The sequence below is a fragment of the Xiphophorus couchianus genome, chromosome 20 (genome assembly GCF_001444195.1).
Source record: "Xiphophorus couchianus chromosome 20, X_couchianus-1.0, whole genome shotgun sequence".
Taxonomy (NCBI): Eukaryota; Metazoa; Chordata; class Actinopteri; order Cyprinodontiformes; family Poeciliidae; genus Xiphophorus; species Xiphophorus couchianus.
The window spans coordinates 1,240,301-1,267,299 of NC_040247.1; the positions used below are offsets into that span (position 1 = coordinate 1,240,301).

Below are 26,999 nucleotides of genomic sequence, written 5' to 3' on the forward strand. Positions count from 1 at the left end.
CACAGAGTTTTTACTAGATCTTGTTAAAACTGCAATTTAAACTAGCTAAATTTCTTTTAGCCCAATGATATCCTGGCACAAGAGTTAACTGTAATACTCGACAGACTCTAAGGACTCAGAAAATGTATTATATACCCCACACTGTGACTGATTATGAGCTGAAATTTGAAGTCCAGGCTGCAGCCAGATACATTTTAGTCAACCATTTTTGAGAAATCTAGAAAAAAGCTCCAAAATTTGTCAATATTCCAAAAAAACTTACATTTTGAATTTGATCTAAAAAAGGTTAAACTTCTGAAACAGAAAATGTGCAAAAGTTGAAATTTTGACTTTTGAAACTACTAGAAATTTTCTGACATTAAACTCAAAATTTAATGTTTTTTCAAGCAAATTTTCCACGTTTCAAACTCAAATTTCCATTTTTCTTGAAAATGATTTTTTTTTTACTTGAATGTAAATTTTTTCTGTACAATCCCCCTAACATGCCTCCGTCTTCACATTTCAATATGGCCGCTCCTCGCATCAACAGCAGTAAGCTGTGATGGAAACATGTTAGTCATGGTAATAAAGTTAATATAGACTTTGATTACATTAAAAATTAAATTTTAACTTATGCCAATACTTGGAGAGGTGAATTTATTTTGTTTAGAGATAAACATGGAGCAAACTGTGAATATTTGCTGTTGGAGCCTATTAAGAATTGGATTAATTTAAGGTTACAGATCTACATTTATATAAATAATATATCTATTGTAACTTGTTTATTTATTTGTTTTGTTTAGACCCTCCTCCTTATCAGGTGGCCTCCTGCTGTGATTAGGCAGCGGAAGCAGCTGCTGCAGGGCATCTGATTGTTTGGTTAAGGAGCGAGGGGTGAAATAGTTTTTCCACCGCACCAAATAAAGTTTAATTTTACATTTTTTGGAAAGTCAACTCGGAGAGTGTTTCTGTTATTTTTGTACATTGAGAAAGTCACCGTTTGCCACCAGAAAACTTTCCGCGAGTGCTTTGTTTTGGATGAGTCGGAAAACCCTCCTCCTATAAACTACTCTGGCACCTTTTGATTTTTGATTTTTGTTAAAATCCAAGAGTAGCCGTAACATTTGCATTCATGGGTAAAACTGCGACATCTAGCGGCCACATCCGGAAACGTCAGCCAACCGCAAACCAGTTTTTTTTTCTTCTTCTCTGCAGCAGATCTGATTCTGGTTCCGACCGCAGCTCCGACAGAACCCCCCGCAGCCTGGCAGCCGTGAGCCCTTCCCCGCACACCGCCAGGACATGAAGCGGCCGTGAAGGCGCCGTTTTCCCGCTGAACATCCAGAGAGCATCCGCAGCTGATTCCCCTGAGAGACCGGAGCGGAGGCGGAGGGAGAGCACTGCAGCAGACATGCCGGGCCTCATCATCACGCTCATCGGTCAGTCTCTGTCTCTTAATAGTTTGGCCAAAACCAGGAAATAATCTGGTTTATTATTATTACTATTACAAGAAAAATACAAAAATGCGGCAGGAAAATCTTTAAAAAGCACAACAGAGAACCGTAAAATGTCTGCTGAGCATCAAATGCGGGTAACTTTACATTTTAAAATCTTAATGTTGATGCTGCAGAACAAATCATTGTGTTGTTATAAACGAGGAGGGTGTAGCCTGCAGTGTTTTAATACAGTGGACGGAACACACACTGCAGTATCATGCAAGTTTTAACTGTTGCACTAAAGAGCATCAGTGGTGCAGCATTAACCATAAATGACGCATGTTTTTAGATCAAACTCATTTACATTTAGTAGCCTCTCTAAAAAATGTCCCATCTGTGGGGAATATTTACTGTTGGTGTGTTTCTGCTCTTCCTGTCTGGTTTACCGTTGCACTTTATTAATTAAGAGAAAGAAGCCATCCTTTCTGCTAAAATCCTGCAGCTTGATTCAAATTTTCACTTTGTTTTCACTACCTACCCAGTAAATTCTCAGTTTAACTGAACCCAGTCCTCAAATATATTGATGATTTGATCTAAAATGTTTAAATTTTTTGTTCACATTGCTGATTTGTGAGCAAATAAATTGCTGATTTTGCAAAATTGATGCTTCAAGTTGCTTCAAGTTCAAGTTTTATGTTGCTATTGAGATTAGTAATTCTTAAGCTGCGTTCACACCAGCCCTGCTTAATCTGCTTCAATTTGTTTAAATCTGGTTCATTTGGGAAGCGAACTACAGCGTGGGGCATTCTGGGTAAATACAACCAAAACTAAAGCGGTAAGCTAGCGATACTCTACTCTGTTTTTGTTTACATTATGTGAAGTTGTGCCGTTTTCCAGTTGTAATTGGAATTAGAACATTTTGACTTTCCCAGTCGGATAATTCAACTGGAACGGCCCTCGAAGACGGATTTCCTACTGGGAAACAAGGTCCTCACGTTTCAAGATGGCCGCTCCTCGCATCATTGGTAGCCAGCTAATGGTGGAAACGCGTTTATCTTCTAAGTGTGTCTAATATCAATGCTACGTGTTACGCCTGCAACTCTAGACTTAAACTAAAAGTGGTATTTGCTTGTGGAAAGTAAAGTTTAAACTTATGTTTGGAAGAGCCATTGCAAACAATGTTTATGGGTGCTGCCATGTTGAAATGCTACTGTTTTATTTTATTACTATTATTATTGAGAGACAGTATACCATATAATAATAGCAACAACATCAACCAGGGGTTATTATAACATCATGTACAGAGATTGAAGTTATATCATAAACAGAATGAGATAAACTGATAATAATTAAATAGATCAGTTTTTAAAAGTCACATAGAAAGAGATTTTCTGTTGAATTTTTATTTGTGAATAAAAACTATGCTAAAAATACAATCAAGTAAAGTAAAAATCAATTGAATAGTTGTGAAAACCAACTACCATATTATCCTAATGAGGAATTCCACATTCTTCTTTTCAGGAGGTTGAACTAAGTAATGCAAGACTTTAGTGGTTTTGAAGCATTGACTTTAAAACAGTAGAACCTAAAGTTGTTGAGTTCTTCCCAAACATTTTCCTGTCCTGTTGGAATTCTGTTTCCAAAGTTTGTTACAAAACTAAACTAAAATGGTTAAATTACTGTCATAAATGTGTTTAACATTTTGGAAACGCCTGATTAGGGCCTGAAGGAGATAATGGGATGAATTCTTCTGGCAGATTTGGGAGTAATCTGGGGGAGGGTTACAGAACCCAATAATCTGGTCTGAGACAGGGAACCAATCCACAGAACAACATGTCAGTTTGGATTATTTAGCCGGTCATAACAGACAAAAATGGGGATTAGTTTCTCAAACTCATATTTTTACCAAACATTTATAAATGTCAGACGTTCACACTAAATATTTAATTAGCAAACTAAGTATTTAGTTTACAAATGAAAGATTTAGCTGGCAACCTAAAAATAAAATATTTGGCGGCAAACAATTTCTGATTTTTTTTAAATCTCTACTATCAGCATTCTGCATCTCTTATAAAGCTTGGATGTATGAGTGAATATAGTTTTGAGCTAATTATTTAGCTTGCTAGGTCCTAACTAAGTATTTAGTTAGGAAGCTAAATATTATGGTGTCAAGCTAAATTTTTGGTTGGCAAGCTAAATATATAATTTGCTAACTAAATAGTTTAAATATTCAACTTGAAGCTTAAGAGCTGAAAAGAAAGTGTTGTATCATCAGGTTAAATATTTAGTTGGGAAGCTAATTATATAGCTTGTGTGACCGGTGGACTTCTGCGTTGTGTGTTTATAGGACAAACCATAAAAACACCGAGTCTGGGTTTGGAGGCGGACTCCGTTTATTCAGCCTGTCAATCGGGAGATATTAGCATTAGCACGTAGCATGTGCTCCAGTTCTCCAACCCGATCTATACAAAATCATAATGTTAGCATGCATCAAATCTTATAAATGCATAATAGCAACTCGAATGAAAATATTAACCTAACATTAATACAGAAGAAAAAAAATAAACATTTGGACAATATAAATGAAAGGATTACAATAGATTATAAAACTTGCCTCTTCCCAGTGGAACGATTAACAAAAGGGAAGAGGAAATGAACAACTTAACATTTATAATGGTGCTGGAGGACCCTGAACAAAAGAAGAAGAAAGTAGGGCGGAGCTGGAGGACCAAACCCCTCATAGCAGACACAGAGGAACACAAAGACAGACAAGTATAAGAGGGCAAATAAATTAAAGAAAACATTTTGTGAAAATATACAACAATATAGACCCAGTTACACTTGCTAGCTAAATATTGTAAATATTTATCTTTGGGTTAAAGCACTCCAAACAAAATGTTTTAACAAGCTAAATGTTTAGTTAAGAAATTAAATATTTTGTTAAACTAATTAATCAGATAAAAAGCTAAATATATAGCTTGCTAGCTAAATTATCTAAATATTTAGCTCCAAGGTAAATATTTAGTTTTGACCAATTACAGTTAGGGAGCCTCCTATTGATGCAACCATCAAAAATAGGCAGATTTCCATCCATCCATCCATCCATCCATCCTGTGGTGTTAATGTTATGCATAGTTAAGACTACAAATGGCCACCTGTGGTGACGTCATGGAGCGATAGGCTTAAGTAGTCCAGGTGAGGCTGATTGTGGCATGAAGTCTGGCTGGATGTTTGGTGATCCGGGAATAAACTGATAACGATGATACAGTTCGACTCAGCGCATTTTTCTTAAAAACACGACATGGTGTCAGGAGTGCTGTAGTGTAAATCATCGGAGGCTGCAATTCTGCCGGAGAGATGGCTGATGACAACGTACAGGGAGTCGCTTCTGCTGGTCCATGTGCAACGTTCAGCATTCAGCCACCGGAATCTTTCGACTTCACAAAGCCGCAGGAGTGGGCCAAGTGGATACGGCGATTCGAACGGTTTCGTTTGGCAAGTAACTTGAATTCTAGTTCTCAGGAGAATCAAGTTAACACGCTCATTTATTGCATGGGAGACGAGGCAGATGATGTTCTGCGGGGATTAGCATTACCACCTGACCAAAGAAACACGTATCAAGGAGTTCGTGATGGATTTCAAGCTTTCTTTGTTGTTAAGAAAAATGTCATTTATGAGCGAGCCAGGTTTAACATGCGCAAACAAGAGGAGCATGAAACCGTAGATGCCTTTGTTACTTCACTGTATGCGCTAGCAGAACATTGTAGTTATGGAGCGCTACATGATGAACTGATTCGTGACAGACTGGTGGTGGGATTGCAGGATAAAAGATTATCTGAGCGTATGCAGCTCGACCCAGATTTGACACTGGAAAAGGCCATTAATTCGGCGAGACAAAGTGAAGAGGTGAAACGGCAGCAATCCTGTCTGCGTAGTGGCATCAGATCGGAGACAGAAAATGGAAAATCTGTCGACAGGGTGTACAAAAGCAGTGTTAAGCATGCCAAGGCTAAATATCACCCTAAGTTGCGCACTACTACAAATAATAAAAGGGAGATTTCTCAATGTTATAAGTGTGGCTGCTCTCCATCCCATCCCAAACGTGATTGTCCGGCAAATGGGGAAAACTGTCATTTATGTGGGAAAAAGGGACATTATAAGAGGGTGTGTAGGACGCTCAAGACTGTACATGCTGTCGAAAAAGATGACTCTTTGTTTTTAGGCAGTATTACCAAGGGAGATGAGCCTTGGAGGGTGGATGTTGAAATAAATAAAAGAAACATCTCATTCAAGATTGACACTGGTGCTGATGTTACGGTCCTGCCATACGCCATGTACAGAGACATCTATAGAGACAAGAGTCCCCCCCTTCTGAAAAAAGCTACCAGGCAGCTGCTAGGACCAGGGAGAAATGCACTGGATATTGTGGGGGTTGCTGAGATGTTAATGAAAAAAGGAGAAAAAGAGATACAAGAAAGTGTGTATATTATGAGACACCTGCAAACTGCACTTTTGGGTAGACCAGCCATTCAGAAGCTGGAGCTTGTAGCTAGATTAAATGAGATAACTGCTGAAACATTAAAAACTAGCTATCCAAAGCTATGCAGTGGTTTGGGAGAAGTGAAACAGCCTTATGCCATCAAACTGAAACCAGGAGCTCAACCATTTTCATTGAAGACGCCCAGAAGGATTCCACTTCCTTTGATGGACAAAGTCAAGCAAGAACTGTCCCGTATGGAAAGTTTGGGGGTGATTAGCAGAGTTGAGGAGCCAACTGATTGGTGCTCAGGAATGGTGGTTGTTCCTAAAAAGACAGGGGCTGTACGCATATGTGTTGATCTCACCAAGCTGAATGAGTCTGTGTGCAGAGAGAAGTATATTCTTCCCTCTGTAGATGAAACACTCGGTAAGTTAGCAGGAGCTAACATTTTCAGTAAATTAGATGCTAATATGGGATTCTGGCAAATCCCTTTAACTGAAGATACTGCAAAATATACAACTTTTATTACACCTTTTGGTCGTTATTATTTTAAACGGCTACCCTTCGGTATAGCTTCTGCCCCTGAGCATTTCCAGAACAGAATGGTAACAGAGGTTACGGAGGGATTAGAGGGTGTAGTTTGCCACATGGATGATGTGTTGGTGTGGGGGAGAACACAGGAGGAGCATGATGCTCGTCTGTATACCGTTCTTGGAAAGATTCAAGAAGCCGGTATTACACTGAACATTGATAAATGTGATCTTTCAAAGCAGAGTGTAACATTTTTGGGCCATATTATTTCTGTTAATGGAGTTAGTCCTGATCCAAATAAAACAGAAGCTGTGAGAAAGATGAAAGAACCAAGAAATGTGAGTGAACTAAGAAGTTTCCTTGGAATGGTTAACCAGCTGGGGAGGTTTATTCCAAAGTTGGCAGAGCGAGACAAGCCTTTGAGGGATCTCTTGTCAAAGAAAAACTGTTGGATATGGGGAGTTGATCAAGCTAGAGCATTTCAAGAACTGAAAGATTTGCTTTCATCCCCGCCAGTGTTAGCCATGTACGATACTAACCGAGAATGTAAGGTTTCAGCAGATGCGTCAGCTTATGGTCTGGGGAGTGTGCTGCTCCAAAAGTGGGGTTAGGAGTGGAGACCTGTTGCATACGTGTCACGATCTCTCACACAGACTGAGCAGAGATATGCACAGGTGGAAAAAGAAGCTTTAAGTCTTACTTGGGCTTGTGAAAGATTCAGTAATTATCTCGTTGGCAAACATTTCCAAATGGAGACAGATCATAAACCACTTCTGAGTCTTTTGGGTTCCCAGATGTTAGATGATCTTCCACCACGTATTCAGCGTTTTAGAATGCGTCTCATGAGATATTCTTATTCCATCTCATATGTGCCAGGGAAACATCTGTGGACAGCTGATACACTGTCACGTGCCCCTATGATAGAAAATTTATCAACAACTGAAGCAAAGTTGGTTGAAGATTCAAATATTTATGTAGATAATGTGATCCAAAACCTGCCTGCAAGCACTGGCTACCTTGAGGAGCTGAGACAGGAGCTGACGAGGGATAGTATATGTGCCCGTGTGATGCAGTTGTGTGAGGAAGGATGGCCTACACACTACAACAGTGAACCAGCACTCAGACTGTATTGGGCTGAAAAGGCATTTCTTACGGTGAATGATGGTCTTTTGTTAAGAGGAGAAAGACTTGTTATTCCTTCAACTATGAGAAATGATGTGCTCATGAAATTACATGAGGGACATCAGGGAGTGGTGAAATGCAGAGAACGTGCACAGCAGTCAGTGTGGTGGCCTGGACTGGGTCAGCAGCTAAAAGAACTGGTTCTAAAATGCCACACCTGCAACAGAGAGAAAGAGAATCCCACAGAGCCATTGATGCCATCACAGTATCCGGACAGACCATGGCAAAAACTTGGGGCCGATCTGTTTACTTTGCAAGGGAAAAATTATATTCTGGTTGTGGATTATGCATCAAGATTTGTGGAAATTGCTCAACTGAGTCCCACAAGATCAGCAGATGTGATTCCTCACCTGAAATCTGTGTTTGCACATCACGGCATTCCAGAAGTAATGATCACAGATAATGGTCCTCAGTTTTCCTGTGCTGCTTTTGCTACATTTGCTAAGTTATATGGGTTTAGCCATATTACAAGTAGCCCAAGATATCCACAAAGTAACGGGGAAGCTGAACTTGCAGTTAAAACCATAAAGAACTTGTTGAAGAAAGCAGCTGATCCATATCTAGCCTTACTCGCCTACAGAGCAACCCCACTTTGGAGTGGGTACAGTCCGGCGGAGCTCCTTATGGGAAGAAGGCTTCGCACGACTGTGCCAACACTTCCATCTTTGTTGAGGCCAGTTCTTCCAGACAGTAAGTTCATTGCTCAAAAAGAAAAGGAGAGAAGGATAAAGGATGCAGAGAGATATGATTCACGCCACAGAGCAAGAGTTCTTAGTAAACTTACTCCAGGACAAGGCGTGTGGATTAAAGATCAAGGCACAAGCGGAGCAGTGGTTACCAGTCATTCTACTCCACGGTCATACATTGTGGAAGGACCCCATGGATTGATTAGGCGAAATCGTCGTCATTTGGTTACCATGGAGCCTTCGACAGAGCCAGAGTACCGGAAGGTGATGTTGGTGCAGAACAAGTTACACCGAGTTCTGAGGAATCTTCACAGCAGAGCTTTCCTGAACTTTCACCTACTCCTAGAACCAGGTTTGGGAGACGGGTTGTGAAACCAGATAGACTGAATTTGTAGCTAAGGAAAATAAAATGATTGATGTAAATGTTATGCTAAAAATTTAAATATATATTTCTATTTATTGTAGCTTTTTCTTCTAGCTCTAGGTAGAAACAGACCTTCCAGCTATAGAGGCAGAATAATCCTCTAAGGTCTGTTGAATCAATGGTAGTCTACCCATTGATTCTAGAGAGGGGAGATGTGGTGTTAATGTTATGCATAGTTAAGACTACAAATGGCCACCTGTGGTGACGTCATGGAGCGACAGGCTTAAGTAGTCCAGGTGAGGCTGATTGTGGCATGAAGTCTGGCTGGATGTTTGGTGATCCGGGAATAAACTGATAACGATGATACAGTTCGACTCAGCGCATTTTTCTTAAAAACACGACACATCCAACCGTCCATCCATCCATCCATCCATCCATCCATCCATCCAACCATCCATCCATCCATCCATCCATCCAACCATCCATCCGTCCATCCATCCATCCATCCATCCATCCATCCATCCATCCATCCATCCATCCATCCAACCGTCCGTCCATCCATCCATCCATCCATCCATCCAACCGTCCATCCATCCATCCAACCGTCCATCCATCCATCCATCCAACCATCCATCCATCCATCCATCCATCCATCCAACCATCCATCCATCCATCCGTCCATCCATCCATCCGTCCATCCAACCGTCCGTCCATCCATCCATCCATCCATCCAACCATCCATCCAACCGTCCATCCATCCATCCAACCGTCCATCCATCCATCCAACCATCCATCCATCCAACCGTCCATCCATCCATCCAACCATCCATCCATCCATCCATCCATCCATCCATCCATCCAACCATCCGTCCATCCATCCGTCCATCCATCCATCCATCCACCCGTTCATCCATCCGTCTATCCATCCATCCAACCGTCCATCCATCCATCCATCCATCCATCCATCCATCCAAACGGGCGAGAGGCGGAGTCACCCTGGACAGGTCGGCGGTCCATCGCAGGTCAACACAGAGACAAGCAGGACAAACAACCATGCACACACACACTCACACCTAAGGAGAATTTAGAGACCAATTAAAATAACAGTCATTTTTTTGGACTGTGGGAGGAAGCCGGAGAACCTGGAGAACCCAGAGAGAACCCACCATGCACAGGCAGAACACGCAACCTCCATGCAGAAAGACCCAAGGCCAGGAATCGAACCCAGGACCTTCTTGCTGCAAGGCAGCAGTGCTCTGCTGTTATATTTTAGGATAAGATCATTTTATTAGTTTTATCTTGGAAGCAGGGGCCAAACTGCAACACAACAACAAAAAGCCCATCCAAAAGGACAGTAACCATCAATAAATGCATAAAAACATTAAATTTTAATTCTAATTCAATTACTAACCAGTTTAAGAAAACTCTTGGATAATTTCCACCCTCAGGTCCTGTGGTTCTGGTGTTGGACCTGAGAGGATAACGTGTCAGACATGTTGGACATGATGGTGTAATCAGCTCAGACAGCCATCTGTGTTCCCAGACAGAGGCCGACTTCAGATGCTGAACTGTGACCACAGATATAAGATTAATGATTAAGCTTATGGGCACAACTTGTAGAAACCGTCACAACGTTTTGGTGCCCCTCCAGCCTTGGCCCAGGACAACAGACCCACTAGTCCCGGCCCTGTCAGCGGCCGCGTGTGTGTGTGTGTGTGTGTGTGTGTGTGCAACCTTTACATATTCGTCTCTGACCCACTAGGTCGACTTTATAACAGACAAACTGAAGTTCACTGTATTTATTCTAACACAAGATAAAATGAAGTTGGTGGTTAACTTCAGCCCAGGCACATTAAATAAAATATAATACATAACTCTAAAAAAGCTGCAGAGCAATAGCTTCCAATTAGCACATCGTTAACATCAGTTAGCAACAGTTAACAGCTGTATTAATATTACAATAATAATAAGTTTTACAAATATACAGAAAATGGCAAAATGACTCATGAAAACTATGATTAAATCTCTATAAGATATTTGTTAAAGCATAACACTTAAAAAAAAAAAAAAAAAACAGATGATGCTAATACATATCGCTGTTACTGAGGCAACAGAAAAAGGGGGCGGAGCTGTCGGTTATTAGTTTCTATGGTAACCACCAACTGTCAATAGCAGTAACCATAAATGTCTGGAGAAGCAACTAAACGAAATGAATTCAGAGAATAAATAAATACATTTTGACACAATTCACATCTATAATGTTTTTAAATAAAACTCCGTTACATATAAATATTAAACAAGGCCAAAATGTCAGGTTTTGACGCAGTGAATTAGTTCTTCAGGTGTATTTTTGTCTCTCCGTCCCTCAGCTCTCCTGTCCGGCTCTGAAGCTTTCGGACGGGGCTCGACCCAACAGGTTATCCCGCTCGGTCCTCCGCCGGCTCCTCTGCTTCCGGGTGAGGTCCAAGCCCAGTCGCGTTTCATCCAGGAATTAGTCAGAACCAAGCGCCACTCGGCCCGCGAGTTAGTCCGCGCCCAGCCTCACCTGGTTCATGACATGGGCTGGCCGGAGATCCACGAAACATCCGGGTCACAAAGCAGACAGGAGCCGATGAATTCCTCCGCCGTGAGCCCGACGTCCGCCATGAACCAGGAAGTAGCCAGGACCCTCGCTGCCGTGGATAAAAGCCTGGATGTGGAAGAAGTGATGGAGGTAAGGATTCAAAACAAATATATAAATGATTTAAAACTGCAGTATGTAACTTATATTTAAAAAAAAATGTTTTTTACATTCTTATTATAACACGATGACAGTATAACATGAGATAATCTGTGAAAAAATCTAGTTAATATTTATTCTCACATTGCTCCGTGTGCAAACTAGAAACAACTAATCAGAGCCAGGAGGCGGGTTTTAGCGCTGACAATCACTCTCATGCTTATGCCTGTCACTATAACAAATGCTGGACTTGTCCCAGAAGTTATGGTGATAAACAATAATATTGTTGTTTTGAGACCATTTCCAGTAATATAATCCTAAGAGCATAATAATACAGGAACACATTATTAAATTCTAATGAACATTAAACACTGGAACTTGACCTTTTTTTGAAGGATAATTTTGTTTCCAGAGACTTCATAATGAATTTTATTTATTTATTTCAGCAATATTTAACATGTTTTCCAGTTAGAATTTAAAGTTTATTGATCTTTAAGAATGTTTTCTTGCATTAAATGTTTTGAAAATGGTCACAAAACAACAATATTGCGCTCTGCAGATCATCTCCAGGTTTCATTTTGTTAGTGGACTGATCGTGTTTTTGCCCTCCTGCGTAGTTAATGCGCCAAATTTTCAAATGTGCATACTCCTGCATATTTTCCGTCCATATTTTCCGATGAGGTTCGTTTATTATATTAAAAGCACAATGTCTGTAGTTAAAGTTTAACATGTTAAAACATTCATTTGACAGAGGATTCTTATCGTTTAAGACAGTTTAATTTAATCCTCCTGGAAGCTACCTGATGTGTCCCATGTTTCAGCGGATGGTCCACCTGGCGGTGCCGCTGGGTCTGGACGGCGCCGGGGGACACCTGGAGCTCATGGAGCCAGAGGCAGAGCGCCGCGGCGGGCTCGGAGCCGGCGACGCCTCCCAGGAGGCGTCCGGCTTCGACGGGACAGACACGGAGGACAGAGAGCACGGAGACGACGGAGGAGAGGATCAGGACAGGAGAGGAGGAGGAGGGGAGGATGAGTGGGAGAGGTACGCAGCAGAGGACAGAGAGAGACGTGGGGAGGAGGATGAAACAGGACGAGAGATGGACGAACGCGGCGTCTCAGAAGCCGTGGAGGTCAATCACACGACTCCAGATCTCTACGCTCTGATCGGTTAGTAACGCTCCTGCTGCTTCACGCCAAATATTTACCCAGAAACCAACATGGAGAAGTTTCTGAAGTTTCTGATGCTGCAGCATTGTCCAGATTGTAGGAGATTATCTCTGTTCTGTCTGATGGTCACTAGGCTCCACTTAGACTTGATTTGGACTCGCCCACCAAATACATGAAATTTGACTTGGATTTGCTCCTAAAGACTCGAGATTTGACTTGGACTCATCCTGAAAACCTCTAGACTGAACTTACACTCATCCTTCAAGGACTTTTTTTTTGTTGTCAAACAATTTTATTGAGGAATCAGACAAGAGAATTGAAACATCAACAATACACAATTGTCCTTCAAGGACTTTTAATTTGACTAGAGTCTTTGGATTCTCACCTTCAGAGATGTTTGTCTTGACTTTCTCATCCTTAAATACTCTAGATTTAGGCTTAACCTTCGAAACGTGAGATTTGACTTTCACTCACAACCGACTGTAGATTTTACTTGGACTCGCCCTTCAATGACTTTGTCTTTCCCATTTTAAAGAACGGCTGGGAGAAATGGTCAGTTTTGACAGGAATCAGTCAGACCTTAATGTTCTGAATCAGCACTATCAACAGATGTGATTTTCCATAAGAATGTTATAAATAGTCTCAAACTGCAACTGCTTTTAAAGGGAAACCAGAAACGTGTTTTTGACACGCTTGTTTTTGAAACAGACTACAGGTCTTTGTTTCATCCGTCCAAGGAGCCCAGCAGGTCCTTCCTGTCTGAAGAGCTCAATTTCAGGCCGCAAGAGCACCGCGGTCCCTCAGTCTTGGAGGTAAAGACAGAGAAATGTGTCTTTTGCTTTTTGTTTGTTTTTTATTGCAATTAACAATAATAAATCTTTTAGACGCATTGCAGCATGATGTCACTTGTGCAAGATTGTCTTCCTGCTGGAGGGCAATAAGCTGCTAGCCTTTGATGACTAGCTTTGGTTATTAACATAATGCGCTAAATCTAAAATGTGCCCAATGATATATAAAAGAAAAAGGGACGAGTAGCTTTTCTGCTAATTGTCGACAGTACAAGAAGTAGTTGACAAGATCAGGAAAAAGCTTTAAAAAAGATAAAGAAAAATAGAGAGGGAGGTGGAAGTAGGTCAGCTATGCTAGCTTGACTTTGACAACCGTAATATGCTGTAAAAACGATTGCTATAAAAGACCAGCCTACTCTGCTTTATGCCCAGGTTTGCTCAATTCTACAGTTAAGAAAATCCTTCTGAGGGCCGAAAATGGCCCCCGGGCCACACGTTGGACACACCTGTTCTAGCATCTTAGAAAGTGTCAAATCATGGTTGCTTATAGAACTTTCACCGATAAATCAACTAAAACATGAACTGTGTCATCGTCTCACACCATCCATTTCCAGTTGAGTCCTTCAGAGAAAGATCTGTGGACAGCAGAGAAGGACGAAGACGTTCAGTCCAGCGGCTACGGCGTCCTTCGCTCCTCGGTCGCCGCAGCTCAGACCTCACCGACACCTCCTGCTGATCCAGCCCTTTCTGTAGACTCTGACAGTACAGCGACACCAGAGACCGACACCGGAACCGACTTTGGACTTCTGGGAAGTTATACAAAAGGTAGAATTTAAAGTATTTTCTCTTTGCTTTTGTTACTTTTTCTACATGTCAATGTTTCAGATGGTAGTGGGCAAACTTTAGCTAATCTGCTAGTAGCAGGGTTAATTTTTCATTAACTAACTTTGAAAACATTAAGCGCGCTTCCCCTAAATTCACTTTTCTGGATAAATTCTAAAGCATTAATTTACTTGGATGCTCTGTAAACTTCGAGTTGAATAAACTTAGTTTAAGGCTAAGTATTTAGCTGCTCAGAGTTAAATGTTTTGAATAGAATAGAATAGAATAGAATAGAAGTACTTTATTCATCCCAGCAGGGAAATTACTTCGCAGTTACAGCAGCATAGAGACAAGACACAATAACAACTACCACTGAGTAGTAGTTGTAGATAAAATAAAATAAAATATAACATGCTGTCAATATTAAAAGCAGCTTAGAGCAGTCCTTGCAAAGATTCAAAATGCAGATATGTATATGTAAATATATGTACAGCAGTGTGCCACAGTGCATTGTGTGAAATTGGACTGATTAGTGCAGAACAATGATTTAGCTTTTATTGTACAGTGGCAGGAAGGATTTCCTGTATCTGTCCCTACGACAGCGGAGCTGGAGCAGCCTATGTGAGAAGGAGCTCCGCTGTCTGTCCACTATGTGGTGGAGAGGCTGCTGTTTATTGTCCATAATAGACAGAACCTTCTTCAGTGTCCTCCTCTCCACCACAGTTTCCAGGGACTCCAGCCTTAGTCCCAGTACAGAGCCAGCTTTCCTGATGATTTTGTCTAGTCTATTAGAGTCGCTGGCTCTGATGCTGCTTCCCCAACACACAGCAGCAAAGAAGATGGCGCCGGCAACAACACTGTGATAGAAGGTCTCCAGCATCTTGCTGCACACATTGAAGGATCTCAGCTTCCTTAAAAAATAGAGTCTGCTCATCCCCTTCCTGCACACAGCGTCAGTGTTAGATGCCCAGTCCAGTATGTTGCCGATTACAACTCCCAGGTATTTGTAATCCTCCACCTCCTCCACCACTTCCCCTTTGACCTTTAGTGGCCGTGAAGGTATCTTCTTCCTTCTGAAGTCAGTCACCATCTCTCTGGTCTTACTAATGTTGAGCCTCAGGTGATTCTGGTCAGACCACTCCACAAAGCCGTCCACCAGTGTCCTGTACGCCCCCTCCCCTCCATCCCCTATACACCCGACAACCGCTGAGTCATCAGAAAACTTCTGTAGGTGACATGTACCAGTTGTACTGGAAGTCAGTGGTGTACAGGGTGAAGAGAAAGGGAGAAAGCACAGTTCCCTGTGGAGCTCCTACATCACTGACCACCACACCAGACAGGACACTGCCCAGACGGACAAACTGTGGCCTGCCTGTCAAGTAGTCAGTCACCCAGGAGATCACTGAGACGTTGACACCCATCCTCCGCAGCTTCTCACCCAGCAGCAGAGGCTAATTGAGCCTTGAGGAACACCAAAACATCATATCTAGCTTCAAATGAAACATTTAACTTGCTACCTAAATATTTGGTTTGAAAGTATGACATTTGTAAATTAATAAATTACATGGTGAAAATATGATGCTGAAAAATAAAATCCAAATTATTGCTTATAATTTTTTTTTAGAAAAGGTAATTCAAGAGTTAAATGTTTTGAATAAAAGTTTCCCAAGAACTGAGCCTTGAGGAACACCAAAGCAGTGCCACTTTGCTACATTAAGAGTTTCAGCTGCTTGTTTCTTATCTCTGGTTTGACTTCAGATGAGGAGAAGGAAGCAGGTCTGCCACACGCAGGAGTAATTACCCAGAATCCCACAGCTCCAGAGGTTGGGTTGGCACCCAGCAGACGACCTCTGCAGCCCAGTTTGGAGCAGGAGGAACACGGGGAAGAACGGGAACATGACCTAAAAGGTTAGCATTCATCGACTCTTTTTCAGTTTGGAATGACGTAAAGTAAACTTTGTACTTATTTATTGTTTTCTATCAGAAGACAGAAGTGAGGAGTTGGAGGATGAGAGGAAGGAGAGAGAAGGAAGCAGATTCAGAGGAATCATCCCGCTGACCACAGACCCGTCCCATACGGCTGGATTCACGGCGACCGGGTTTGATCCAGGACTGGAGGAGCTGCGGCAGGTTGGTTGGTTCAAAGCCGACGATTCAACCGGAAACAGAAGAACACTTAAAAACATCTCCACTGTGATTGTTCAGGTGGTTTGTGTGAACTGGAACGAGCTAACCGGACGGGGCTATGTCGTCCTCAACATGACGAAGAACATGAACTGTGTAAGTGTCAAAATCCAAAATCATCCAAGTTTGGTACTGATCAATGATCTGTAAACCTGCGGAGCACGCATCAGCTCTTAAAGGAGCAGTGTTACGTGTTTTCCAGGCACATGGTGCCATAAAATGGCACCATCAAGTCACTATGTTACCTTTAGTTGTTATAAAAATGCTACATTTGTCAAATATGACTTAAAAATATTTTTTCTTCCTGATTTTATGCTTTGAAATTAGGCCTCCTGCTCTTTCTTAAGCTCCGCTTTCAGGAAGTCATTCCAACATGGCTCCTCTATTAACCCTTCAACGTCTTTACCACTGAGCAGCAGCTCCTATAATGAGAGCAGCAGCTGTTTGCTAATTGCTGCTGGCTAGTCTGAAGGAGCTGAGTGGGGGAGGAGCTGCACCTTGAAGGCGGAGCTAGATCCACCCAGGCGTTATGCTCAGCTAAATGGTTGCCATGGGGATTAAAGGATTTCTCAAACAGGCAAGAAAGAATGAAATACTTCAGGAATGTTTTTGATTAGGGAAAAACATGATAACGTGTAAAGCTAAAAAAGTGGATTTTACATGATACTGTCCCTTTAACAACTGGCTTAAAAAGAAAAAAGTATCAACTAATGTTGTAAATACAAATGTACTAACAAATGCTGGATTCAGCTGAGTATTTTTATGTAATAAATTTATTTTCTTTCAGATTTACACTAAAAATACTCGTGATGAGTTTAGATCTATTTTTTTGTCTTCAGGTTTTAAACTATTGTTTTTTTTTCTTATTATTTCTCCATAAATTTCAGATGAAAACATGTTGTACATATGCTCTAAAACGTTTTATGTTATTCCTTATTTCAAAACCTAAAATGCAGATATAAAATCAGATTTGTTTTTGACAACACATTTTTAGAAGTAGATATTTACCAAAGATTTTAAGTTGTCTTTTGTAGTTTTAAAGGCCTTGTAATATTTGCAGCTCTAAACAAGTTGTATGTAGCTGGACTGAGTGCAAACATGGCTCTTATTATCACAAACGTAGCAGAGCATGTTGTAGTTTATTCACATACACTGTAAAAACACAAAATCTTTTTGTAAACCTAATTGTTTTGTAATACACTTTAATTAAGACAAAACTAACAAGTAACATTTCAACAAGATATGTTTTTGTGTCACAAATAGATCAATGATCCTCACTATTGCGTCGATTGCCATGGAAGCAACAAAACCGCCGCTGCAGTGAATCAGCGGTCGCCGTAGTAACGCGATGGATTTTAGAAAAGCATCACTTTTCAGCAGTTTGAGTTTCCAGGTGGAAAACGTGTTTTGTTTGTGAGACAGGAGGAGTTTCGTGTCTGCGGCGGCGTCCAGCTGCTGAAGATCATGGAGCGGGAGTTTGCACGCAGAATGAACAGCCCTGAAGGATCATGGGTACTTTACCTCAGCAAGCCGACGCACCAGCAACACCAGCTGCTGATGAATGTTGCGTCTGCACATGGTACACACATACCAGCCTCACAAAAGCTCAGCTCACCCGAAGCCTAACGGCCCTTCGTACTTCATCCGTAGCCGAACCGTCGACGCGCAGTCACATTGTTATGGTACATTTGTACGGAAGGCCAGAAAGGACGGAAATTAGCACTTTTACTATACCCCTGGCTAAAAATTCACGCAAAAATCACTGACTCGGGACTCTATAAAATATGGCAAAAATTCAGTTTTTTACACCAGTGTCAGACCTTCTGAATGCCGAAAATCACAACTTTTTACACGTAGCGATGTTCAAAGCGACTTTCAATGACCCAAATAAATGCCGTAATTTTTAGTGTTTTTTTTGGTATAATATTTTGTGTAATTTTCTGCCGTAATGTAAGAATAGATCTTACAATGACATAAAAAGCAGAGTTCTCATGGGATTTCTGCCATATTTTACACAGACCTAAATCATAAATCTACATTTTTAGGCAGACATGTAGTAAAATATGCTCTTTGCATTTGTGTCCATTCTGGTCTTCCATAGGGGACATCCTCCTCCCTGCATCCTCTATTTTGCTTTTAGAGAAACAGTCACAGAGCCATCGCCACACTTTTCTGCAGGCAGCCTCTTCTGTAAACACTGACACTATAATTTCTGTCCATGAATTTTTAACCATTCATCAATCTTAGAGAAGTTATCTAGTGAAGAATTGTACAAAGGTAAATAATTCCTCACTGCATCAGTTAAACATTTTGTATCACCTACAGATTAAAAACCTGATATGGAGGCAGAACAGAAACATCAACATTTTTACCAGAATGGACACAAATTGCTACTTTTACGACATGTTTAAAAGTCATGTAAAAACGGCGATTTATGACTTAGGACACTGCAAAATATGGTGAAATTTACGGCATTTATTTGGCTCACTGAAGGCCTCTTTTTATTTGTGAAGGTGTTTAAAGCAGAATTCAATGACCCAATTAAACGGAAGATCGTCTGATGACACCGTAAAAAGCAGCAACTGAACACATTCATGAAGACGATGATCAGGATTATCCATAATTTTCTTGTTTTTTTGTAAAATTCTTCTTTTAAATTTGTGAGTTGTTAGCCAGACGTCGCATGCTTACGTCAGTGAGAACGGATCTTGTTCAGTGCGTATGAAGTATGTCGGGCCTTGAAGCATTCGGATGTCAGAGACACGTTGACTCTGTAAACGCTGCTGATCGTCACCTGATGTCTTTCAGGAGTCATTGCTACTCAGGAGGTGCTGGACATGTTGGGAGAGATCAAAAAAGGCCTTGATAAGGTGAACATACAGGTTTTTTATCTGGTAAAAAATAAATTCACAGCTTTGGTTTGTTCCCTGTCTAAGCAAATAGACTTTCTTGTAATTTTTCAAAGCTGTTTTGCTCTGACTGGTTTTCACTTCTTCAAAATCAACGGATATACTCTGCAGTCAGTTGTTTGTATTAAACTAAATGTCCTTACAGTGACATTTAACCGACAGCTTTTATGCAAATATCTCGTTCTGCATGTTTTTGTTCTTCCATTTGGGTTTCATCTGCTTCCAAAAACTGTCCAAGCACCGTCGACTGTCCAAGCAGTGGGCTTTTAAAAAAACAATGGGCCATTTTTGGTGTCTGGAAAATGAGCCATTTCAAAACCCTCCCAATTGTTTAGTCACAATCAACACTCACTGCGCTGTTACCTAGCAACCCCAGTTGAGCTCAACCCATTACCTAGCAACTCAAGCGGTGCTCCAGCTCGTTAGGTCAGCTGGTTTTACCGCTGTCTGCGCTGTACAATGGCTGCTGGAAAATACAAGTGTTTTGTTGTGGACTCACCATCCAGAAACCACTTGCTGCATTCTTGTTGTTTGTGCAGAAGGCTTCACTTCTGCTTTTCAAACATGTACGGTTGTATAATTGCGCTTCTGTTGGCATCCATTTTCACGTGCGAGTCTAAACGTTGAGGTGGGGGGCCTGGCCAGCAGCAGATTATTTGGATTTAAAGTGAGAAGACGCCAAAAAACAGCTGAAAATGGATCGACCTGAGCAGATTAAAATCTTATCATAGGAATTATTTTGTAAAAAATGCAATGCGCATGTTTTGAATAGGCCATAGACCTCCTGTAGAAGGAAGTATAATAGGTCACCTTTAATTAAGAACGATGTGCTGCTGATCAAAGTTCTGTAAATATAACATAACAGTTTCTAGTTTTCTTTTTGTAAAAATTGTAGAACTGATTTCTCCCACTGTACGGCGTGTTGATATTGGTTTCGTTTGAATTCTGCGGGATAATAAAACGTTCTCTGACCCGTTGTCAGGTGGGGATCCAGAACTACAGCGCAGCAACCAGCTGCCAGTCTCGGCCCAGTAAGACCCGAAGCGACTACGGAAAACTCTTCGTGGTTCTGGTCATCATCGGCTCCATCTGCATGGTCATCATCACGTCCGGCTTCATCTACATCTGCTGGCAGAGGCGGCTGCCGGGAATGAAGAGCATGGTAGGCCAAGAGTGATGTTTTAAATAGATGCATAAATTATTTTAAATATTCATATTATATATCTAGACCAGTGAGATAAGAGACTAAATCTGTTGGATTGTTATTATTTTTAGTGAGGAAACAATTAAAGAAAGACATTAAAAACCAATCTTCAACTTTACTTGGTTCAGTTTAAAGGCTCAGAATAATAAAATCTGACCTTTCTGGCTTATTTTCGGTGTTTTATTGTTTCTTCTTTCCTCTCTTTTTAGACCACATAAAGATTGAAATGTGATAAAAGCTCTCAGTTGAGTCAGAAGTCTTTGCCTTATTAAGTAAATCTGCCTTATTCTGGTAGTTTCCTGCAGAGGAGCTTCACTCTGTGGAGAACGGTTACCACGACAACCCCACCCTGGATGTAACCAATGACAGCCAGGCTGAGATGCGGGAGAAGAAGCCGAGCACCAATGGGCTCACGGGGGCGGGAGAAGGGGGCGGGGACGACAGCAGTCGCTGGCAGGTGATTGGATGATGGATTTATACTATTTTTAACTACTTATTTCTATTTTTCTATCTAATGTTTGTTACTTTTATGAAAGAAAAGAGAGGAAAACATGATACTTTTGGGTCTAGTCCGCCAATTCGAAATCTCAAAAATATATTTTAATCATTAAATTAATAAAGCAACAAGACATAAACATAAAATATAACTGGTTAAAGAAAATTCTGAAAGTTGTAATTTTATCAAATTAAACACTGAGCCCAATGTTCTCCACAAATAATCTGGATGTTTTTGTTGTCAGAGGCCCATTATGGGATGTGTAAAGCGAATTATCTAAGGCTGTAAATGTTGTAGATCTCAGTATTTGTTCATATTTAACACTTGTCCTCATGCAAATAAACAGTGGAACCAGTACTTTTTCATCAATATCAATGAATACTTGACTTAAAACAAGCTCTTATATTGTGCTGAAAAGTTATTTGTATGTTAGTTTTGTCTTCATTCTAGTGTAAGAAGATATTTGCATTAGAACTAGACCATAAATTGTGGGTGTAAGAGAACACCATAAAATTGGCTGAAAACCTGAAGTGAGAAATTTTAAAATTAAAATAGATATATTTCTGCAGAAAATTCAGACATACTGGATCATAGATCAATTAATATTTACCTCTACTACTGTTTTTATGTTGCAAACAGCAATCAGGATGCTTTCAACTGATTTTCTGTTCAATCTCTCATCTTTATTTTGCAGGCGTTCGTCAACCAGGCAGCAACTGAGGATGATGAAGAGGAGCAGGACACACATCTCTGATTGAGGAAGAGGAGATTTATTTTATTAGAAGAGTCTAGAAGAAAGATCACTGTGATGACAGAGGGGAGGAAGGTAGCTGCGACTGGGAATATGAGGGTTGTAGCTGGAGGAGTCACTGAGGTCAAAATCAAACATTGAAGCTTCATCAATCGCTGCGAATTTATCCAGACCACATCAGAACCCTTCTGATTGGTGTGCCTTAAGCTCTCAGCTCTCCGGACTGAAGCTGCACGAAACGATTTCACAGTCCGCGACCAATCACCTCTCCACCTGCAAGCTTTAGTAGCTTTATCAGCTCAAATGTTTGATTACCTGCAACAGAATGCAGCTGTGTCTACGACGGCGTGTTCGGGCCAGAAAAAGAGAAAATTTCCACCAAAAAACTCAGAAATTTTGACAAAAATCTCAGAAATTTTCTAGAAAAGTCAAAAGTTTGCTAGAAAAACTTTTAAGACAACTCTCAGAAAACAATCTAGAAAAAATATGTCAGTTTCTGAGTTTGAAAAGTTGAAAATTTGTTTTAAAAAAACTCTGAGATGTTGAAATTAATCTCAGAAATTTTCTGGAAAAAAACATGAAAATTTCTGAGTTTCAAAAGTAAAAATATTTCAACTTCTGAAGCTCAGAAATTTCACATTTTTTCTAGAAATTTTCTGATCTTAACGTAAAATTTTCAGAGTTTTTAGAGAAAGAAAATGACTCCTGTCTATTTTTTGTCTACAATGGCTCTAAAGCGCTGCCATATGAATGGAACAGTTTAAAACAGCAAACCGTCTGTAAAGCTGTTGCTGTAGTGATACAGAAAGTAAACACTCCTGTTTGAATGCCAGGTTGTTTCAAATAATGTTAAAAACTTTCTTCAGCTTTAATGTGACTTAAATTCAGTATGCACACTTTCAATAAAACTTTCCAGTGTTTAATATGTTTCTGTCCAAACCTCCCATGATTGCATGCAGTCAGATTAATCAGAAATAAGGTTCTGTGTGCTAATCTCTGATATTTTGCTGTTTGACGTTGTGTGTGCAATAACACTAGAGATCCACGACGATTTTACCAGACTAAACTCAACGTCTTAGAAAGGCCTAGTCAAAGGGCAGAAACGGCAACACCAAGATGAGTTATTAGTTGAATTGTGTGTCACATTAAAGGCATCAAAGGTTCATAACTGATCAAGTGAATTAAATCTCACTTTTACGTCAAACTTCTGGCATTTTAACAAGCGGATGCAGACTTTTAGATCCACTGTTATGTTGTAATTCTGCTGTATGTTGTTTTATTACAGTTACTACTCAAATGAATGTTATACTGAGAGTAAAATATTTGCTGCTAGCCAAGCATCGCTTTCACCAGCAGGAACGTCTCTTAAAGTGTGACAGCAGTGACTTCTCTGAGTCGAACAGCAGGTTTCACCTCTACCAACTGTGAAAGAAAAGTTTGGCACTTTACTGATTCATTTTGGAAGGACGACCTCTGAGATGCTGCAACATGTTGAACTTAGCCACACACAGAGACTGGAATATCACTATTTTTGCTTTTAGTAGTGGTTTTACCTGTTGAAGAAGTTTGCTGTTTGCTGTGCAACACTTTACATGAAGCTTTACCTGTGCTCTGTTAGCCTGATGTGCTTTTATAAGTAGTGCTGGAATGGTTGCTTTAGTTTGCTCCTGACCTACTGTTGACACACGGGCAACATTCTGGCCCAAAAGCATGAATATATATATGTGTACATATATATGTACTGTAGCTGTAACGTCCAGGTTGAGTCACCAAACTTTAGTTTGAGTTTTGGGTTTATGTCATTTGAACTCAGCCGGGACACGTTGAAGTTCTTTTACATCTCACCATTAGAAATGTAATGTCTGACTCTTCATTACAGTTGAGCCACAGTGGTCATATTGTCTCATTTGGTAATATCACTAATATCGCCTCAGTGCCAACATTAAAGCCACTGTGCTTTATAACGAAGCTAAATATTTAGCTAGGAGATTAATTAGTTTGTAAACTTCTTAGATTCTGGCTAAATATTTAGCTTGCTAACTAAATATTTAGTTTGGAGCTAAGTGTTTAATTAGCAAGCCACATATTTAGCTTCAAGCTAAATATTTAGTTAAGCTAAATACTTAGTTTGTAAACCAGATATTTTGCTACCAGGCTATTTAGTTTACAAATGAAATATTTTGTCCTTAGCTAAATATTTAGGTCAGAGTTAAATATTTAGCTAATATGCAAAATTTACCAGTAGAATAGAGTGGACTATCAAAATAAAAGTCTTGTAAAACTAAATAAACTCCTGATGGTGAAACTGATTGGCTTGGGTTGTAGCTCATGTCACCTCTGCATTCATTTTCCTCTTCACATGTACAACAATTCAGCTTAAAGCAACAGGTGTTTGAAGTGAATTAGCATGTTAGCTAAATATTTAGCTTGCTAAGGAAACATTTAGATTGGCGCTAAAAGCTTAACTTGCTAACTAAATATTTTGTTTGAAACTGTAACATTTAGAAATGAATGAATAAGATGGTTAAAATATGACTGAGAAAAGAGCTCTCATTTTGTCTCCTATGACAGAATAAATAACTGAAATTATTTCTCATTATTTTTGACTGTAATTTTGAAAATGGTACCGTATCGATACAGCAAAAGGCAGTGCAGTTTGGTACGCCATTTTGTTTGTTTCCAGTCCCACGCCAGTTGTTGGACCAAAGCAAATGTTGTTCTGTAGCGTGCCAGAATGTAAACGGCGTCATTGTTGGTTATTGTGTCTAAAATGTATGAATACATATATGTTTTATTCAGCCAATGGGTTTTGCCCTTGAAGGATCACTTTTTTGAAATGCAATTTCTTAAGCACTGATATCAATCTGGATATCAAAAATTTATTTTGCACACAATTCTGAATCAAACGGCACTAAATAAGGTCCTGATCAGTACTAATCCGAACTTTATTTAGGTTGTTCAAAATTTCACTTTAGAATTTGGCTGCGTTTTAAAATCCATTAACTGAGAACATCTATTAAAACATTAAGTCCATTCATGAATTTGAAGATTGTGTGTTATTAATTACAATATTATTAATTCAAAAATACATCCAATTTCCGTCCTGAGTCACCCACTTCACACATTTGTCATGCTGAGGTGAGTAGTTCCTCATCGGCACAGACTGAGTGTCTGCATAGCTCAGCAAGAGATTAAGTGACATAATTTAGAGGTTATTACTGCAACATTTATGGAACATTTGTATCAGATTTGTAGCAGTGCTGCATGGAATCCATGGCAACCAGGCTAATGTTTTTATTTTACAAACATGGTTCTTTTGATTGGAAGTAATATTCTTGCTTTGGAGCAAGAAATATCTAGAATTTGAAGGGATTGAAGACAATTTGTCAAAATAACAGAAGAAAAAATAATAAATGGAAATCTCAAAGGGTTTTATGGAATTAAAAGAAGGGTTGGATTGGTGAAAAATTGTATAAACGATAGTACATAAAACAAAATTGTATTTTTGTTTGTTTCGCCTGTTGATAGATGACTGCCCCACCTTTAAAGCTGTAAATAATTAAAAATCTAATACTAACAGGGTAATGAATAAATGAATAATTATGGGCTGTAGAATTGGGGGGGGGGGCAGCTTTTGGAGCAAATGGTATGATGTGTGAAGAGCATTCAAAATACAAACCTTCAGAAATACTGAATAAAAACCTCACCCAGACTTTTTAAAAATATTTTTGGCTGATTTGGAAAGGAAATAGAAAGAAATGAAGCAGATTTTAAAATGTTTGTGCAGTTCTGCTATTTTGGTCACGTTAAGTCAAACCTGGTTTCTCAAGTCCTTGAAGATAAAAACAGACCCTTTATCAAACTGTCATGGCCTTAAATACCATGTTTATGTTGTTTCTAATTATTTAAACTCTCCATTTGGCAGATACTGCTTATCATTTTTATGTTTATCTTCATATATACCACAGTATATATACTGTATATTTACAGTATACTGGTTGTATTTTGTCAGATAAACAGGATCATGAGGTGTTTATGAAGTAAGAGCAGTTTGAACCTGTTTATACAACCACCTGTAGCGAAGGTCAGCCATCTTGAGAGCACTACTCAAGCTCAGGCGGCCATCTTGAGAGCACTACTCAAGCTCAGGCGGTCATGTTGAGGATGTTGACTACAACTAAGTGACAACAAGCTAGCATGTAGCTTTCAGAGCGGCAGCAAAATACACTAAACCACTTGAGTTGATTTTTGATGTTTAAAACACATATATAATTTATGTTGTTGTTTTCTCTTGCTAATTTTATTCTGATTGTATTTTTGCTGATGTTTGCAGTTTATGGATTAAAGGTTCAAGTTGTAACAACAAAGTTTTTTACTAAACATTTTGTTTTTATTTATTTGTAATTTTGGTTTCCTAATATGTTCAATTGATTGCCAGTCATTCTCCTGTATCACCAGTAAAAGTGTAGAAAACTACAAGTTGAAACATACATATTATTTTGTTTTTTGTTATCTATTTAGTACATCATACAACATAAACAATAAAAAAATAAATCAAAGCTTCTTTGATTTTAAATCAACTTTATTTTCAGTTTTGGAGTTTTGCTGATTCTAAGGTATAATTACAGTAATACAATAATAATTAAAATATGTATGTATTTTATTGGGATTTACAGCCCCAGACCGACACAAATTTGGTATAACTCACAAATAAAAGTATGTTTTTCATATGTTTCATATTCTGCTATGCCCTTAGCTATTTTACTAAGTAGCATAATGAATAATGAATGCGATCAATAATACCTACCAGAAACAGCAAGTCTCCAGAGGAAAACATTCGAGATTATATTACTTCTTATTTTCCTCCAAAGAGAAATCAATTTGGTGCAAATAGTATTTTTAGTTTTTCATGTTTCATCGGCTGTTATTACACTCCAGTCCGTTAGCTGGCAGCACTGCACTTTACCAGATCGTGAAGTAAAGTGATCAATATCTTCTAATTTTAACAAGTTTTATATGTCGATAAAACGATAAATTTCTAATCTTAACAAGATTCTGCTCTTTTATTTGTGTCTTAGCTCGCTGTAATACTTAAACACTTCCATATGAAGAACTAAACAAAGTGATAGAAACAGAGGACTTTAAGCTACATCTGGTTCATATCTGCTCCATTAATGACATTTAAAATAAAATTTAAAAAATACACGCCGACCTAATTCAAGGGCTTGTTTCAGGCTCCGGGCCAGTCGGTGGCGGCAAGTTTGTTTGTCAACTGCCTTTTGGCAAGACAAGAAGAAGGGG

The 26,999-nt window shown here is 39.6% G+C and overlaps 1 protein-coding gene across 3 annotated transcripts; it reads left to right on the forward strand.

Moving 5' to 3' along the window:
• Positions 1-1,144: 1,144 nt before the first annotated feature.
• podxl2 (podocalyxin-like 2) lies at positions 1,145-26,188 on the forward strand. Of its 3 annotated transcripts, none has more exons than XM_028004154.1 (13): positions 1,145-1,418; positions 11,028-11,371; positions 12,199-12,544; positions 13,253-13,356; positions 13,947-14,157; positions 15,913-16,062; positions 16,142-16,284; positions 16,360-16,434; positions 17,761-17,917; positions 19,147-19,208; positions 20,230-20,409; positions 20,747-20,908; positions 21,642-26,188. In XM_028004154.1, exons 1-13 carry the CDS (start codon positions 1,391-1,393, stop codon positions 21,699-21,701), a joined length of 2,022 nt encoding a protein of 673 aa, XP_027859955.1. In that variant the 5' UTR covers positions 1,145-1,390; the 3' UTR covers positions 21,702-26,188. The 3 variants fall into 3 exon arrangements, with proteins under 3 accessions (XP_027859955.1, XP_027859953.1, XP_027859954.1); XM_028004152.1 differs by having other exon boundaries at positions 1,146-1,418; positions 16,139-16,284; XM_028004153.1 differs by having other exon boundaries at positions 1,146-1,418; positions 12,202-12,544; positions 16,139-16,284.
• Positions 26,189-26,999: the final 811 nt, after the last annotated feature.